At 27.5% G+C, this 19,491-nt stretch overlaps 1 protein-coding gene across 1 annotated transcript in view; it reads right to left on the bottom strand.

Annotated features, from left to right (window-relative positions):
• Positions 1-19,491, bottom strand: part of LOC105846673 (receptor-type tyrosine-protein phosphatase S) — a 124,595-nt gene that overhangs the window by 90,237 nt on the left and 14,867 nt on the right. The window contains exons 3-4 of the mRNA XM_065814265.1: positions 16,567-16,698; positions 924-1,071 (exon numbers count right to left, since the gene is read on the bottom strand). Coding sequence (XP_065670337.1) covers positions 924-1,071; positions 16,567-16,698 — 280 coding nt within the window. The remainder of the gene's footprint in view (positions 1-923; positions 1,072-16,566; positions 16,699-19,491) is intronic.

Raw genomic sequence — 19,491 nt, forward strand, 5'->3', positions numbered from 1 at the left:
AATCTTGATTACTTAGAAAGAAAAATGAGTAGTCTACTAAATAAGCTCAAAAACCATGTTTTACTGATTAATATCAGAGAATGTTTATACCATAACCTGATATCTTTATAACCAAATAAGTAAATAAATTACCTTAATAAATATACAAAAACAAAACAAACAAACAAAAAATTCTCTAAATAAGTGTTCTTTTAAACTCCTGCTTTTATTAATTATAATCTATTGGTCATTTGCATAATGCTTACACATAACTTCTGAGGAAAGAATAAACTTTAATTAGTCTCAAAGAAAGTTTTGTTTTGTTAAAAAAAAAAATTTATTTATTACTAAATTAAACATAAAATAATACCTTTTTCCACATTGAAATAAAAACTAACAAATTAATAAAATAAAAACAAGAAGCAAAATGATATTTTTAAACATGTAAAACATATTTAACTTTGGCATTTGACTCTAATTTAGTTAAAAATCGTTTACAGTACTTGTGCTATTTTTTTAATATTGTTTTTGAAATTATCAATAAACTTTCACAATAACAAACCCTTTTACCTAATCTCTTGATATTACTAATTTCTTAATGATTTGTTATATAAAGATTTTAATATATATTGCAAACAGTCATTTACTTCAAGTTTCTTAACTTCTTTAATAGTGTTTAAAACAAACTGTTTGGCAAAATCTAAAACAACTTGTTGAAAAAAAGTAATTATTGGACATGGAGTTAGTATTAAAGATGTAGATGCTGAGATAATAGGTTGCAAGTTTGTATAATTATTTTTTAAAAAACATAAAATATATAGACATAAAATGTAAACTGTTAACTCTTTAAAATTTAAACAAAATTCAAAAACAAAATTTTTTTTTTCAATTCGAAAATGAAACACAAAAGCTTTATATATGAAAGTAAAAAGTAGAAAACTCACTACTTAAGCAACCAAATAATTCAATTCGAAGACACATGTGATTACTTACTCCAAGAGCAAGTGGAATGATTTTTACACAAATAGCATTAATAGGATATAAAAACCATCTGTACACCACTTCTTCGTTATTTTTTACACCATCAAATATCTATAATAAATTTTTTAATTATTTTCAGCCTTTTACTTCCTTTCCAAAAAAAACTGTTAAGTTTGTATTCTCAAACTCAAAGTGTACAAAATATGTTAGAACAGTGCCAATCAAAATCTGCAATATATATATATATATATATATATATATATATATATATATATATATATATATATATATATATATATATATATATATATATATATATATATATATGTATATATATATATATATATATATATATATATATTAAGGTGGTACACAAATACAAAGAAACATATTTTAGTTGTCCACAAGGTTTTTTTGTTCTTTGTTATGATCATAACAATTGTGCAAAATTTAATGAAAACAAATAATGTTTAGAGGTAAAACAATTTGACATTTTTTATACCAAATAAAATAGTTATTGCTGATTATAACTGACAATAACTATTTTATTTGGTATAACCTAAAAAATGTCAAATTGTTTGACTTCTAAATATTATTTGTTGATAATTATCAATTTATAACTTAAGATTAAAATTATACATTAAAGTAATATCAAGAAACTAAATTAAAGTTGTAATCAAAAAATGTAACTAAAAAAAACTAAACTTCTTTTCAAATTATCACTTTCAACAAGGGTGTAAGCAACCACTATTAGAGTTGGACATTACTGGAAGAGAATAGATAAAGTTTATAGAGCAAGATAAAGATTGACAGACAACTTAAAAAATTGAAAATTATATGAATCAGGAAAACAAGATGAAGGAAGCAAATTCCAAAGAATTGTTTTGAGGAAAAAAACTAGATACAAAAGAATTTTTGGAGCACTTAGGAACAGTCACAGTAAAAGGATGAGAATTAATTGAATGATGAGTAACTTGAAAATGAATTTTAGTAGATGGCACAAGAAACACTAGAGCAGTGCCCGTTATAGTATTTATAGAAAAGAGAAAGAGAAACAACACTACAACGATGTGATAATGGTTGGAGTTTGGCTGCAAGAGCAGGTCCAACTATGTTTACAATGCGTTTTTGCACCTTGTCTAAAAGTAAAAGGACATCATTAAAAGATCTGCCCCAGATATGGTGAAAGTATTCCATACAAGGATGGATTTGAGATTTAGAGATAAAGAATAGAATCCTGAGTAAGAAAGTGGCAAGCATGATAAAGAGATGCAACCTTAGAAGATGGTTATTTTGCAATCAATTTGATATATGGTTTCTAAGAAAGATAGGAAGTAAGAGTTAATCCTAGAAGATGAGGGGTAGATGACTCGTCGAGTACATTAACATTCATAAATATAGGAATATGTAAAAAAATTGGGTTTTTTAAAAGTTCACTAGCAACTTGAGCCCTATGCTGTAGTAGAAGTTTCAACCTAAAAACCCTTTCTAAGCAATCAGAAAGTGTTGGCTTCTTATAAAGATAAAAATAAATGGTAGTATCATCAGCAAACAATGCCACCTTTGATGTGAGAATTTCTGGGAGATCATTAATGTAAATTAAAAAAAGTATAGGGCCAATGATAAAACCTTGAGAAACCGCTGAACATAAAGGATATAAAGAAGAACGCTGTCCATTGAGAACAATTTTTATAACGTGTGTGTAATTGATTAGTAGAATTTTTTTTAAATCTTGTTATTCTTAAAAAATTTTGAAAAACTCGTAAAAGAAAGACAAAGTATTCATTCCAATAAAAGATTTATATTTATTATACAAGCTTAAAAATTACTTTTGAAAAGATAATAATCCATTGTGATAAGCTTTGTCAACAAGAGCAAGGACCCGAGATGAAAAGTTAGTTCACATTTTTGGAGCATGCTTTACAAGTTCATTCATGATTTGACATACTCTTGATTTTAATTGATCAACATTCTCTGGTTGAAAGGAATCAGCAAACACTTGTCTTTTGATTTCAGCATGAAGGAGCTTGATAGGCCGACATTGAAGGAAATTGGTGGGGTTATTTTGTTTCAAAACAAATGGAATTTGTTTGTTGTTTAAATACTTAACTACTTTTGAAGAATAATGTGATGAAGCTTTGTCTGACCAAAAGATGCAAGCTTTATCAGGGCAGTGATTTTCAATGTTGGGGATTAGTCTTCATTGAAGGCATTCGAATTTGTACATCTGGGCATCAATGGCCATTCCCTGGTTCCAGATAAGTAATCAGAAACACCATGACCACACAATGCATACCAAACACCTACTTTAAAGGGAACTTGACCTGAGAAGCAAATCTTTTCTGGAGTTGTTGAGGCATCTTTGGCATAAAAAGTTTTACTTGAAAACTTGGCCCCATCATTCTGTGTTATATATGTTTCATCATCCATTATGATGATCGGAAGTCCACCTGCTCCCTTTGTTAAATGCTGTAGATAAAGTCGTCCAAGGGCTTTTCTTATTTCACCTTTCTTAGCTGGATGGTAAAATGGTGCTGATTTTCGCTTGTGACAATAAACACCATGTCTGTTCAAAGTATTTAAGACAATTTTGTGGCAAACATTTTTTTTTTGGGGCAGCTCTTCTTAAACTTTTGTTGTGCAGCACCAGTGATCTTTCTAGCAGCTCCATTGTTTCTACAACCATCCGTTACACCCGCCATCTTCTCTGCTTGTCCGAGAACCTTGTATGCACCAGATTTGCTATAACCTGCATTTTGCAAAGCCTGTAAGCGATCTTTCTTACTCAAGTGTTCAGTACTTTTCAAGATATTGTTTGTGATTTCGCGAGATGCCATATCAAAACTGTGCTATAAAACAATGTACCCAAATGATACTAAAACAGAAAAAACAACAATTACAAGCATGAGTCACCTGTATATTATATAACACAGTTTCTATTTTTAGACATGATTTATTCTAAACATATTTGCATGTTAACATTATTCTACGAATCAATTACACACGTTGCCATTTTCGACAACTTTTATACTATTTTATACCATGATTCTAACCATCATACAGGGAAAATATAAACAAGGATTTAAAAATCTTAATAACCTTTGATGGAGTTTGAGGTTCTTGCAATAGCTTGTGACCAATCAAAGAACTGTTTCTGTTCATTGTTCTTTGTACGTGTGTCATTGTATTTCTCTATAAGACTGATCTCCCTTTAAGCTACATCATTTAAATATGTCTTGTGTGCAGCCAACTCATAAAATTTCTTGAAGACTGGATTAGATGTCCACCATCCTGATGGTTTCTTAAGGAAATTCTGAAACTTTTCTTTGCCTTTTTCTATGAAGACATCAAAGAAAGATGTGGTCTTTTCTATCACTAGATTCTACAATTTCAACTGTTTTGATTTACTAGTTAACTTACATGCCAAGTAATTTCTGCCAACACTGCTTGGCATAGATCTTTTACCAACTTTTCTTTGACTGACACTCTGTCTTCTAAAAAGGGCATGCCAATCAGATGTCGAAAATGCTTCATGTGCCTTTCTTGCAACTATGCTAAAGCTATTTGCGCATTGTATGAAACACTAATATTGATTTTTGTTCAGGGGGAAAGTTTAGGGGGAAGAGGAATTATTTATTAAAAAGCTTGAGTGTTTTAAATTAGAAATTAATTGATAATACAAATAATAATAAAAAAGATATATTTTAAAAGTTTAGCGTTTTTTTTGTTTTGTTTTAAAAATATAAAAAGTTTAAAACTGTCTTGATTGGATAGGTTTTCAGATTTGACAAAAATTTGATGTCATTGAGAAGGGCTTGGATTTCAATTGCTGTTTCATTCTGTTTTTTGACATAAAGAAGACTGACAAACAGAGCCAAATCTGTAATAATCTTGCAAGGCTCGAATTAAGTGAGTGTGAATTGTGATATCTAGAAATGTTTCCGGTCTTTAAATTTTCAGTTTTTAAAAACCATAAAACTGTTTTGATCGCTAAATATAACAGCTGTTAATCAATAAAAAAATATTTCTGTTGATCTTGAATTATGATATAAAATCTTATTGTAAAACCATATTATTACTATTATTCTTCTTATTATTAAAGATTATGATTTAAACTTTCATATTTTAATTCATTTTATAAATCCTCAGATAAACTAGAAAAATAAGCATGATAAAGTACATTATAATTATTAAAAAACAACCGCTTATCACAACAGTCTTTAAGGAATTTAGGGGTAATCAAATATTTTAAGTAAAAGAAATCATTAAACAAGATATAAATACTTTTATATCTTATTTAAATTTTATTCAATATTTTCTTATAAATTAAATGCTCCTAACTCTTTTGCAGATATGTATACAAAATTAAATGACAGAACAGTTTAAAAATATATAAAAAACTAATTTAAACTTTTTATATTTTTTTAAAACAAAACAAAAAAATTCTAAACTTTTAAAATATATCTTTTTTATTATTATTTGTATTATCAATTAATTTCTAAGTTGAAACACTTAAATTTTTAAACAAATAATTCCTCAAACTTTCCCCCTAAACAAAAATCAAAATTAATGTCTCATACAATGCGCAAATAGCTTTAGCATAGTTTTTGATTGGTTGGTTTTTCTTTCAATATTTTATACAATGCGCAAATAGCTTAAGCATAACTTTTTATTAGCTGATTTTTAAATTACCGTTCAAATTTTTCGGACCTTTAGTAATAACAATTTTTGTCTTTTTTTTTATATTTATAATCCTTAAATCAACTGGTGTTTAAAAAAAACAATACTTAAAAATATATATGTTTTGACTGTTATTATTTTTGCAGTAGTAAATTTGTTTTGTTTTATCATAAATTTTTGCAATGATAAATTGACTGTTTCATTAACACAGTGTTCACAGTTTTCAATAAACTAAGAATTTAATGACCAGAAATATTTTCGGATATTGCAATTCACAAATTACTTAATTCAAGCCTTGTTCTTGGATTCAGAAGCAGTCAACTTAAACTGAGTCTTGAAAAGAAAAATTTTCAGCGTGCAAATGGTTTTTGTCATTCAAGAAACTAGAAGGATAAACATGAAAATTCCTGATAACTGTTCCATGGATGCTATTTTTCAAGAGCACCTGGTAAATAGGCAAGCATTTCCTGTAACATTTTCTTCAATATTTAATTTTAAAAAAGTTCATTAGGTGCTGAACAATTAGCATTTTGGTTCTTTTTTGATTTTTTAAATTAAAACATTTTTGAAGTTCTATTGATATTTTTACTTTTATAAAGTTTTAGATTTATCTTAAAATTGCATTGCGGCAAAATCTCCTTGAATTTGATTTATAGCATTTACTTGCTGTTTTATAAAGTTATTCTGTTTTTTGTTTATTAAATAGTGTTAAGAATTGGCAGATTAGTGTGTCTTAGTAGCCAAAGTGGTTAGCTCGCTGCGCTTCTGAAGTACAACGTGAGGGTTCACATCTTTATGCTTGCACATTAGTTGCACTTAGGTAATTAGTTAAGTAATAAGTCTCGCATTTAACATTTAACTTTTTTCTTCTAGGAAAAAGGATTTAACATTCAAACTTTTATTTTCTTTAAAATTAAATAACGGGGTGAGGGTCCTAATAAGCTGCGGGTAGTCTGAAAAAAATTTAATAGAAACTTAATAAAGAAAAAAACGTATAAATCTGTGGCTGTTTTTTGCTTATAGAAGTTAACAATTTTACAATAAGAAGTTATAAAGTATTGAACATTAATCATTAACACAAAACAAAGATTTTATAGTTTTTTATTTTGTACCACTAACTAAAAATTATTGAATGAAACGACTATATAAGAATAAGTATAGAAAGGGTTGGTATGGAATGGACCTACCAATACCCGTATTATACCATTCATGGTAAGTTCATTATTCCACATATTTTTAAGTCTAATTCCAAATGTTTTTTACACTTTTTATACCGATTGTAATTAATCAATACTTTTCAACCAGATATTTTACGTATTATTTAGAATACCTGCCTCAGCTGATAAATAGCTGTTTGCACAATGACTATCAAAGCATTGAAAATTTTTTAAAGTTAATGATATAAATTATTTTTTTATTCATAACTTTAAAAGATAGATAATATGTTTAAATTTTCAACTGCATACTAAAAAATATTGAAGTAAAGAATAAGAATAGAAATGATCAGTATAGAACAGACTTTATTTTACAGGTCTAAACAGCTAGTTTATTATTAATAAGTAACAAATAATATAGTCATAAATAATAGCATAAGAGATCAGAGAAAATGTTATATTTTCAGTACTTAGATGTACGCTTACCGTTATTACTGATAGTTAAGAAATGGCAGGTTCTTGTTCAAAAAGCAGTTGAATTTGTTCTCAACTTAAAGTGCTTCTTTTCTGGTCAGAGATAAGCTCTTCATTACTAAATAACTCCTTTAAATATACTGTAGATGTTAAACGCTACAGTAAGGTTTTAATTTTTTTTTTTCTAAACATCTTCATTTCCAACAAGGCTGCAAGCAACCACTATTAGAGTAGGAAGTTACTGGAATAACGATTAACAGACGACTTCAAAGATTGAAAATTATATGAATCAGGAAAGCAAGATGAAGAAAGCAAATTCCAAAGAACTGATGTTCGAGGAAGAAAACTAGTAAGAGTTTTTGGAGCACTTAGGAAAAGTTACAGAAAAAGGATAAAACTTAATTGATTGAAAAGTAACACAAGAATGAATTTAAGCAGATGGTACAAAACACGCTAGTTCTTTAAAGCAGTGCCCATTATAGTATTTGTAGAAAATAGAAAGAGAAAGCAACATGATGATGTGATAATGGTTGGAAGTTGGCTGCAAGAGCAGGTCCAACTATGTTTACAATGCATTTTTGCACCTTGTCTAAAAGGGAAAGGACATCATAAGAAGATCCACCCAGATATGGCAACAATATTCCATACAAGGACGAATTTGAGATTTATAGAGATAAAGAACAAAATGCGGAGTAAGAAAGTGTCAAGAACGATAAAAAGATTTATCGTTCTCGACACTTTCTTACTTTGAGTACACTTTGTTACTTTGAGTACACTTTGAGTTACATTGAGTACACTTTGACACTTTCTTACTTTGAGTTACACTTTCTTACAATGAATTTGATATATGGTTTCCAAGAAAGATCGGAAGTGTGAATTAATCCTAGAAGATGAAGGGTAGATGACTAGTCAGTACATCACATCATTCATAAATATAGGAAGATTTCAATTATTGTGGTAACGATTGCCTGAAAAAAATTCGGTTTTATCTGAATTAAAGTTCACCAGCCACTGTGAGCCCCATGCTGTAGCAGAAGTGAGATCTTTTTCAAGATCAAATGCTCCCTCCAGCAATCAGAAAGTGTCGGCTTGTTATTAAGACAAGAATAAATGGTAGTATCATCAGTGAACAATGCCACCTTAAATGTCAGACTATCTGAAAGATTGTTAATGTTAATCAAAAAAAGTATAGAGCCAAGGATAGAACCTTGAGGAAATCTTTTATACTACAAATTGAAAGAAGGACTCAATAACCTTAAAGATGTTGCCTAACACACCGTAAGAAGAGAGCTTATGGAGAAGACCACCATGCCAAACTTTATCAAAAGCTTTAGAAATGTTAAGAGCAATACCCTTAACCTCTCCACTTCTATCTAATGTACAATAAAACGTATCAGTTATAACTGTTAGCAAATCAGCTGTAGAACAAGAAGGTCAAAATCCATATTGATGATCAGAAAATACGTTATTAGATTCAAGATGATAAATTGTTTGTTAATTAAAGATTCAAAAAACCTTGCTTATGATAGGAAGAAGACTAATGGGACGGTAGTTAGACAAGTTCAGTTAAAAAAAAAAAAAAAAAAAAAAATGAAAAGCTTTTTATTTAAAATAAAAAAGTTTTATTCCAGTTGTTGTTTAAGCTTATGCTTATCAGAGTCTTAAAACTTATGCTTATCAGAGTTCTGTTTTCCGGTATGCTGGAAAGCAGCATCTGTTATCCCTATTTTCATTTTTGAAAATAGGGATAACAGATGCTGCTTTCCAGCATACCGGAAAACAGAACTCTGATAAGCATAAGTTTTGAAAGTATAGACAACAGCTCTGGAGAACACTTCTGCAAGACTACAGGTATGTTGTCCAGACCACAAGCTGTAGAAGAGTCTAGCAGTAAATCACTTTAGATACAGAAGCTGGAGTGATACGAATGTCAAGCAATGGATCAAGCTGTTTGACAGCAATATCAGGTAGAACGCAACTAGTGGAATCAAGAGATAATATTGATGAAAAGTTCTTAGCAACCAATTCAACTTTGTCTTTAGGTGAGGTGACAAAATTTGAACCTTACAAGAGAGGTGGAATAACAGATTTGCCTTTATTAATGATGCTGTTAAAGATTCTCCAGAAGTCCCAAGAGCCTAATTTATGAGATGAAATACAAGATTTCATGAACTGAGAATAGTGGGCTTTGGCGTTAGACAAAACCTTTTTACAATGGTTTCTAGCAATAGTAAGCAGACGTCTGTTTTCTGAAGTACTGTTTTGCTGATAGATATGAAAGTAATTGTTGCGATTGGAAATTGCAGCAGCACATTGTAAGGTGAACCAAGGAGAAGAGTAAGACTTGATTTGGAATCATCAAGAGGGAATAAAAGATTCCATGCCAGCCTGAATCCAAGAAGTTATGTAAGAAGCACATTTGTCAGCAGGAAGACGAAAAATTTCTACCCAAGGGCCGTCACAAAGAAAATCACGCAAAGAGTCCCAATCAGTTTTAAGGTAGTTGTAAGAGGTATGATAATAGAGGGGTTCTGATGATGAAGAAGAATGAGATAATAGTTTTAAAGAGATCAAACTGTGATCAGAAGTACCCAAGGGTGAATGTGGAGAAACTGGTCACTGATTAGGATCAGAAACAAGGCATAAGTCGAGTAGAGAGGGTAAATGATACGGGTTGCCTGGAAAATGAGTTGGAATGTCGGGTTGTCTGGAGAACGAGTTAAAGTTGGAACATATTTAGAATATGCACAGAGAGCATTTATAAAAGAAGTGAAACCAAAAATCAAAATTTAAAAAAATCGAAATTTTTAAAATTCATTGAAAAAGAGAATTGCAATTCTTTTGATTCCTTAAGAATCGGTAGAATCTGAATTGCCAATCTCTGGAAATAATAAATAAAACCTTTTTATCAACTTTTTTACATAAAATTTTTTTTGAGATTGCTTTTAAAATATCTACAATGAAATTTATTATTATTATTTTTTTTCTTGATATTCTTTAATGTTATTTTGTATATTTTTCTTTGTAAAGAAAAATCTACTGAATAACATTTCAAAATAGGGAGGATAAAACTTGAAGTAAAAATTATTTTAAAATATTTTAGTAACAACAACTGGAATAAAACTTTTTTATTTTAAATAAAAAGCTTTTCATTTTTTTTTTTTTTTTTTTTAACTGAAAATTGTTTACAATAAACACATATTACTCAAATTATCAAAGATGTATAAATTGTTTTTGTTTGTCAAGATTTTATATATTGTTTTTTTATTTATATAAAAGTTTATTTTTTTGTGATATTTTAAAACAACTTTCATGATTAATTTTATAAAACTTTCTAAAGAGTCATTTCTAAGCTAAACCTGAATTGATTCAAACTTTAAACTGGCAATGCATTGCTTTCTCCAAACTGAGAATCTTATTAACTAAGGCAGCTGTGAAAAATAGGTTGAGCTTATGTTTTGTTGCAAATTACTTACATTAAATATTTTTTAATTTTATTTGGTAATTGACTTATTGATATTTTTTTTTTAATTATGTTTAAGAACCCTTTTGTGATGGTAGTATCGAAGACGCACTTCCAAATTATGTTAAAGTAATGTTATTGTATTGTAAAATTATTTATAGATAGATATGAAAGTGACATAATGAAAATGCAGGACAAATTCCACATAAATTTTTTATTTATACAACTTTTTGATATTATAGTCTCTTGATATTATGGACTATACAGACTTATATACAGTTAAATAAGTATTGCAATGTTTAAATGTGTTGTGACCCAACCCTCTCCCCCAAATCCTGCCAGATTTGAAAAAGTAAAGAAAAAAAATATTTTAACATTATTTTTAATGTTTATTTTTTTGTAATGAACTGCAAAAATTCTTTAAATCTAAATCAGATATGCTGAATGTACCACTTGATATTGTTATGGATGTAAAAATTATACATACAACTTCGGAGTTAAGTAACTAGCATTCAATCATTTCTGATTGACCAAAAGTAAATTTCAACTGGTCCATGTAAATGCATGAATCTGACTTTTATATCATGTTCACTTACATGTTCAGTAATCCCTATCGACCAAAATTCATCATAAAAGCATTTGATATAGTCCATTTTTTTAATGTTTAATGAAGTCTCTTAATTATTTTTGTTTTTTGGAATAATATCAAATACTTCACTACGTGTACCCACTTTTTGTATAACTTATTCTATTTGAACTAATATAAATAATAATAAAATGGTTAAATTGGTTTTAAAATTAACCAAAGACAATGCACAAATCTAATTTTTTTTGGCAGACCTAAGATAAAATTATGATATAAAATCAACATTCTTTCCGGGGATTTCGGGTAACAAGTCCATTTTTTTAAATAAAATTATATAAACAAAATATTTCTTGAGACTATCAAGTCCTTAGAGAAGTATTTTTGAATTCCTCAAGCAAAAATCTATTTACTATTATTAGTGTTAACTGTACATATGATAATGTGAGTAACGCAACAGTAATGACTTTAATGACATTAACAGCATTAACAACTTGGATAACAATAAAATAAAATTAAAGTTGTTTTTCTCATGCTCGTCCAGTTTATTTTGAAAGTATTGACATTACCTGCATTAACAACTTCATTGGTTAGACTGTTCCATTTTATTACAATCCTATTTGTAAAGAAATTTTGTTTGTGCATAATATTAATAATAATAATAATAATAAATAACAATAAATTTTGTTTGTAATATTAATTTAGTTTGTAATAATAATTTGCATAATAAATTTTGTTTGTGCATAACTGTATAATAAGGATTCTAAACTAGTGAAGCAACTTTCTAATGGAGGCGAACAATCAAATAATACAGCAGTCTCATTCTTTTATTTTTTTTTCAACTCCCCGAGGCTGAGAAGGCCACTACAGATGAGGAGGCTACTTAATTGTGGTTATAACCCTCTCTCAACTCTATAACTCCAAAACACCAACTTTGACCAACAAGGTCGCTATGCAGAGAAACAAGTAGAACGCGGTACTAGCAGGGACATGGTGGGAATCGAACTCGGAACCTCTTGCTTATTAAAATGAGCACTCTACCACCACACCACTATCCATATAGCAATATATATATACCGCATTAAGTCTTTATCTAAATATTATAATGCAATGCTGTATTTGACTTCATATTCTGTTTACTTTTCTTGCAATCATATTTACATGGTTTTGCCATTTTATATCATAAAATATTATTATATTAGAACACCTAAATCTTGTTCTAAAGATGTTTATAGCATAGTATAATGATTTTCATCACCTGTTAGTTGACTCTGTGATTTTTTAACCTATCTGCATAATTTTACATTTATCTTTGTTGAAGTATAGTAACCATTTTTCACTTCTTTTACTAAAATTTAATAAATCCTCCTAGACACAGTTATCGTTGTAATTTGAAATCACTGAAATGGTTTTTAACCATTTTAAACCACTTTATTAAAACTTCATTTTCAAAACTTGCTTTTAACTTTATTAAAAATATTTTGTGTGCTACTCATAAGCTTTGGAGAAGCCTAATAAGCTATATTTATAGAAAAATGACATTCCAAAGACTGTGTAATTAAATCTAAAGACTCTAATAAAATTGCTTTTTATTCTAAATAAAACCATGCTGACAATCTGATAATAATTTATTTTCAATGAGATCTTCAATCAAAGCATCTTATTATACTCTTCATTACTTTGCATACAATAGACTTGCATGAAAATGTCACTTGCATACAAAATGACTTACATGAAAAAGAATGATTTATGCTTTATGCTTTTAGTCTGAGTTTTAGTCTTTTTTTGAATAAAGGAATAATATTACCACACAACCAAACTTTTAGAATTATGCCACTTAAGTACAATCGATTAAAAATAATTATCAATGGAATCGCAATACTATTAGAACATTCCATCAAAACTCTCAAGTACACTATGTTCTCTCCAGTAGATTTATTAACATTCAATTTTTATTTTCTGGATTTGCAAGTGGTTTAGCAATTAATTTACTAAAAAATGGTATGTTATTATTTTCCTTTTGAAAAACTAAATGAAAAAAGTTATATAGTACATCCTTAATATCTGATTCATTTATTGATATTGACCCATTTTGCATTTCAAGTGCAAATGATCTTGCATTTCAAGTGCATATATTTTTACTGTTTATATATTGGTAATATATCAGTTTTATCAATACTGCTATTTTTTTTATTAAGCCAAGGTGTTTTGTTGTTTTTATTCATATTTGCATGCGGAATATATAGATTACGTTATTTCATAATGTTGTAACCATTAATTATTGTTGTAACACTCATCTGTGCTAAGGTTTTCAAAAAGATTTTCCTAGTTATTTTTATCAAAGTAATTGTTCATGTTAATATAGTTCATATTATAGTTCATATGAATTTTTTTGTATATGATTGATTCACAGTTTTATTTGATGGTAATGTTATAGCAAAAAGTAAGAACATGATGCCAATTTAATCCATGTTGAAGTGGCAGGTGGTGTACTAAACTGAAAATTCTCAAATTTCTTTCTGTTATTACAAGATCTAAAATGCTGTGAGTTTTTTTATTTTCAATATGAAATGTTTGCTTAACTACATGTTTCTTATTCAAATGTTTCTTGTTTTCCAGTTACTTTACCAACATTGTTCCAATCAATTTGAGAAAAGTTAAAATATCTGCATAAGATAATACCACTTGCTTTTTTATTTAATATAATATAGCATGTCAGCTATTTCAATTAACATTATAATATATAAGCAGTTGTTTATGTCACTAACTCCAGTATGATAAATACATCCAGATATAATATTTTCTTTACCAATGCTTATAGAACACCAAATGTGTTTAATTAATTTACTTTAAAGATTGATATTTGAAATTTCAAAATATTTAAAGTTTTATCAATATATATACACACTCCACCACCTTATAACTTTATAACTTTTATTAGGTCTTAAGCCTAATAAAAGTTTTATTATACGTTTCATTTTGTTTCCAGTGTCATCATAAACTCAAGTGCTTTACAAACTTAGTAAACTATTTATAAACTAAATTGGAATGCAAATATTTTATTATACCAACACATTTGCACACACTCATTGATTGAACCAGATACTTTTATAACAAAAAAAACTATGCAAAATTGTAGGCCTAAAATTAGACTAAGAAACAGTAAGAATAATAAATAACAGTAAGAATATAGCAAACAAATAAAAATAAAAAAGCTAAAATGTTTTACATTAAAATCTCAATAAATAATTTGTTTTGGTAAGTTTAAAAAACTCAAAACTTATTTTCTTATTTATAAGAAAAATTAAGTTCATTTAAGAAATTAAAACAACTTGTGTCACAAAGTTTATATTGATTGGGAACTTTATATTGATCTAAATAAAAAGTTGTGTATATAACTTTTAATAACTTTATTTTAAAATTCAATTAACAGTCTAAAATGTATTACTTAACATATCCAAATCTTCATTAGCATAACTTGCATATAGCAATTTTTCAATTTTTCCATTTTAAGCCAAAGCTAAATACCACACCAGAATCCTTCTCAGAAAAAACCCTAGAACAGACCATTAAATACATCCCTCCTACATATTTTCTCCTATGATAAATTTTTGTCTACAAAATTTTAGCAATGCTTTAATTCATTCAAACGATCCACCAGAAACCTCACATTTTTTAAATTTTATTAGTAACCTTTTATGGTGCACCTTTGTGTAGTCCAACTCAGGTGCAATTACCAAAAAAGTAAATTTAACTTGATTAAAAATCTTAAAAATGCCAATTAGTCAAAGGGGACTCCATTGACCAGTTTAAATTTTGAACATTATTATGACACACTCTTGATAAATAACTTATCGAATCTAAACTTGATTTAGATATAATAATATCATCTCATTTTAAAAACATCATCACTGACAAAACATTATTTTATTAACATAATTATTACATTAACATTATCAAAAATATTTTTTATTAAACTATATAAAAATTATGAGCATCCACATTTAAAGTATGCTGTTTCTACATGGCCACCATAATACAAAAAGGATAATAAAAAATTGGAAAAAAAATAAAAACATGCAACAAAAATACCACACAATCATTATAACCTTAACTAATCCAACTGCAAATAGGCATTTAAATGAATATCACTTGAATTATAGCACAAACACAGAGATCTATTCAAAAATATAAATTAAATATAAAAAAAAAAATAAAGCATTTCAAAAATTAAGTAGTCAAAGATGCAAGCTTTGTTAAGCATTAACAATTTCCATACAATTTTTGTATACAAAATTCTAGCACAAAGATCCTGTAAGTGATCAAACAAATGATAAAGAATTATACTCAACTGAATCATTACTTTAACAATAGAGTTATTGACGAAAAATTTAATTGAAAATTTACAAAAAAAACATGCAGATTTAATAAAAAACATGCAGAAGAAAATGCAGTTCCTAAAATACAAAAGAAATAACAAGAAAATTTTGATGCAATTTAATAACATTGTGTATTATTACCCACTGCCTGGACTGTTGGAGATGTTAATGCATCACAACAGTACATAACATTTTTACTTAAAACATAAACAAAATAAAAATAAAATAATTTACAACCTAATTAGACTTTCATTATATATTTATTATCGTGAACTGAAATATAATCATTTAGAATTTTGTTAACAAATCTAATAAATAACATCATACTCTGATGTAATAAAATAATAATGACAAATAAAATATTCTTATATAATAAATGTTCTAGCTACCTAAACTTAATTTATAATAAAAAGTAATAACTTTAACTTACAGACAAACAAACCCAGTAACAAAAGGTGTATTAAAAATATATGCAGACATGCAATATTGCAAAATTGAAACTAAAATTTACTACATCAAAGAGAAAACAATTATGAAACTTATCAAGATCAAATGTCAAACTTTTTCATTCTCTGAATGAAACTATTTAGATTTTATAAATTCTCTTCACAAATCAATAAATTCTTAAAAATAAAACTACATGGTTCCATATAGAAATTTATGTTTTATTGATTCATTATCAACATAAAAAACCATAATTTCTTTTGATTAACATGCCAAAAAAAAATATTGAGTAAAAAAGAAAAATTTTCAAAGTAACACACCAAAACAAAATTTTATTTTGGGAAAAACAATGTATAATCAAAATAAAATATATAACTAACATAATTTACACTAATAAAAATAATATTTTAATCAAAAACATATTAAAACCTGGCCATCAACAAAGTCACCATTTTCTGTGAGAGAATATTTTATAGAAAGTTTTTTTATGTAATTTGACCAAACGTTTCCATCACCTTGAAGTGCAATACCATTAACAGTTGTGACCTTTTCAAATCGAATCTAAACATAAAAAAACAAGCTTGAACAAAATAAGTTATAATAATAGCAGTATATAGTGATTAAAATAGTATTTCTGCATCTGTTTCTCAGGTTCATGCTTAAAAAACTATTTTAATTGCTCAAAAAAAGAAGATTTCTGCATAGAAAAAAACAACTTTTAAGTTTTTTTGTTGAGTTACCAAAAATTATAGATAAATCTAGGAAAAAATGGCTAAGTTTGCAGATATACTAACATATACATAGCTCAGAGCTAAAATCTCACTTTATAGCACATCATTGCTAATGTAACCAATTGTGTGCATTCAATTAAATAAAATCCATTATATAGGACTCATTTCTGACTCTGATGTTCTAGCCCATAAGCACAAGAAGTGTGTGCTTAATTTTCTATTAACTTAATTACGAAGTGCACGTATACATAACAAAATAATAAAAGACAACTTAACTTAACAATTAACATTGTTAGGCCGCATATAAAGGCTCTTACCCACCACCACCCCTAACATTCGGACATTATTTTTCAAGACTTCAGGATATATATCTAATTCTTAGGATATATATACTATTATGATATATCTATTATTATATATTATTATTATATATTATTATTATATATATTAGGATATATATCTTATTATTAGGATATATATATTAGATATATATCTTATATATATCTTATCTTTACAAGACTTCAGGATATATATCTTATTAAACTTTTACTAAAAAGCTCCTTTAGAATCTATTTTTAGTATGACATCTTCCCTGTCTACCCCAATTGAGAACTCCATTAGTTACCTTTATGCAATCATTGTGTTGAAATAAGTAAATTAATATCGGAAAAATTTGAATAATAATTACTGAGGTTTAAAATCATGCTCTAAGTAGTTTGCTAATAAATGAGTATAAAAGAGAATAAAAGTTTAAAAGATAACTTTTAGTCATTTCATCAAATTTCAGGAGAGAAGTTTGAGTCAAGAAACTGAGAGAAAGTTGTCAAGTTTGAAACTTGATCAAAAAGTGATCAGATAGATTGATGCAAACCCAATATACTCAATTCTGAATAAATAAAAAAAACTGGTGTTCAATACAAGTCATCAGTCCAAGAGGTCAAAAAGAAATAAAGTTACAAAATTTAAAAGCAGAAATTTCCTGGAAAATCTCAATAACAATTCAGCTAAGGCCTAAAAAGCCTTCTGTTAATGTGGTTTTAAAACTCTGCTATTTTTCATATAAAAGTAGCAGTTATTTTAAAAAGCAACTTTTGACCTTTGATCTAAAAGCCTGTCTTCTGTCTTGATGTTGTATCTCATCATTACTTGAGAAGCGTATTATGGTTTCAACAAAATGATTCAATTTTTTTCCCAAAAAACAAGAATCCAGTAAATATTTGTGGTCAGCCCAAAGATGATGTTTTCTAGAGCTTTACTATGAATAGAGATAACCTTGCTTTAAAAACAATAAAATTTTAATTAACTGGTTTTTGAATTATTTTAAGATTATGACATTAATGTAACAGAGTTTGCAGTCATGCAGACTCATTTAGATGGTTTCTTAATTTCCTTTTTATATAACTTATGTTGGAATATAAATGTTCACAAAAATATGATGATCCAAATATTGAAAGAAACCCAAAAACTTATTTTTTTTAGCTGAAAATAGATGTCCTGTAAACAGTTCCCAACATCAAACATAATTTAACCTTGTTTTTCAAACACACGTTCATGGTTTCTAAGTTCAAGGATTAGGTGTTTAAATATTTGAACACTACAATGTTTTGTTCTCTAAATCTTTTAATTCAAGTTTAAATTGGACTCTATTTAAGGAAAGGCAAAAAATTCAGTATGAAAATATCTGTTTCAATTCACTTTATTAAAAATGAAAAATTGCCTTTTCTTTTCTAAAATCTTGAAAGTGATCAGTAAACAAAATTGACATTTTCAAAACAGCTTTTGGACATGACTTCTTAAATGAAAACTTATGTCTACAACTTCTATTTAAAACAATGAAGCAGAATTTTTGTAATCAATTAGAGTCTGATAATTCAGAATATTATATTTTCTTCTTTTTCAGCTGTGTCTTTTTTTCATCAAAAAAAGTAGGAACTCGCTTCACAATTTCTTTAGATAACAACCGTATCTCGTGTGCAAAAGGTTTGAAGTATTCTTCTTGCAGGATTCTGGCAGACTAATGAGGTGATTGCATTAATTCCATTACCTTAAAATTTCATCTGGCAAGATATTTGCCATTGGTTTTGGCATATTGATGTTCAAATAAAAATTTTGATTTTTTTTTTGTAAACAAATTGTAACTGAATATTTTTAAATATGTTAATTTGAAGTTGCTGATGTAGGCTGAGTTTCACTTTAATTTATAATTCAAAATTAATTAACTTTCTTTAAATTATCATTTTACAACTCATTATGTTCAAATTAATAAGAAAAGTAATCAACTTTCAAGAATATCTTTGATATTTATTAAATCATAAATTAAATGTCAACATTTTTAAATGAACATAATTCAAGAAATACTCAAGAGTAACATAAAAAAGCTTGAAGACCTGCATGTGGCTTGCAAGCCACAGGTTCCCAACCCCTACTATAACAGATTTATTACATATAATTGTCGAAAATAAAATTAACAGAATAATTATATATAACTGTCCTAAATAAAATTACCTCAACTATGGAAAATGTTGGTGTTAAAAATTAAGAAAATTCTATTGCATATGTTTCTATTTTATTTTTATAGAAAAGATGCACTTAATACAGAATAATCTTCATTACCAATTCCATT

This window comes from Hydra vulgaris, chromosome 12 (assembly GCF_038396675.1).
Source record: "Hydra vulgaris chromosome 12, alternate assembly HydraT2T_AEP".
Classification (NCBI taxonomy): domain Eukaryota; kingdom Metazoa; phylum Cnidaria; class Hydrozoa; order Anthoathecata; family Hydridae; genus Hydra; species Hydra vulgaris.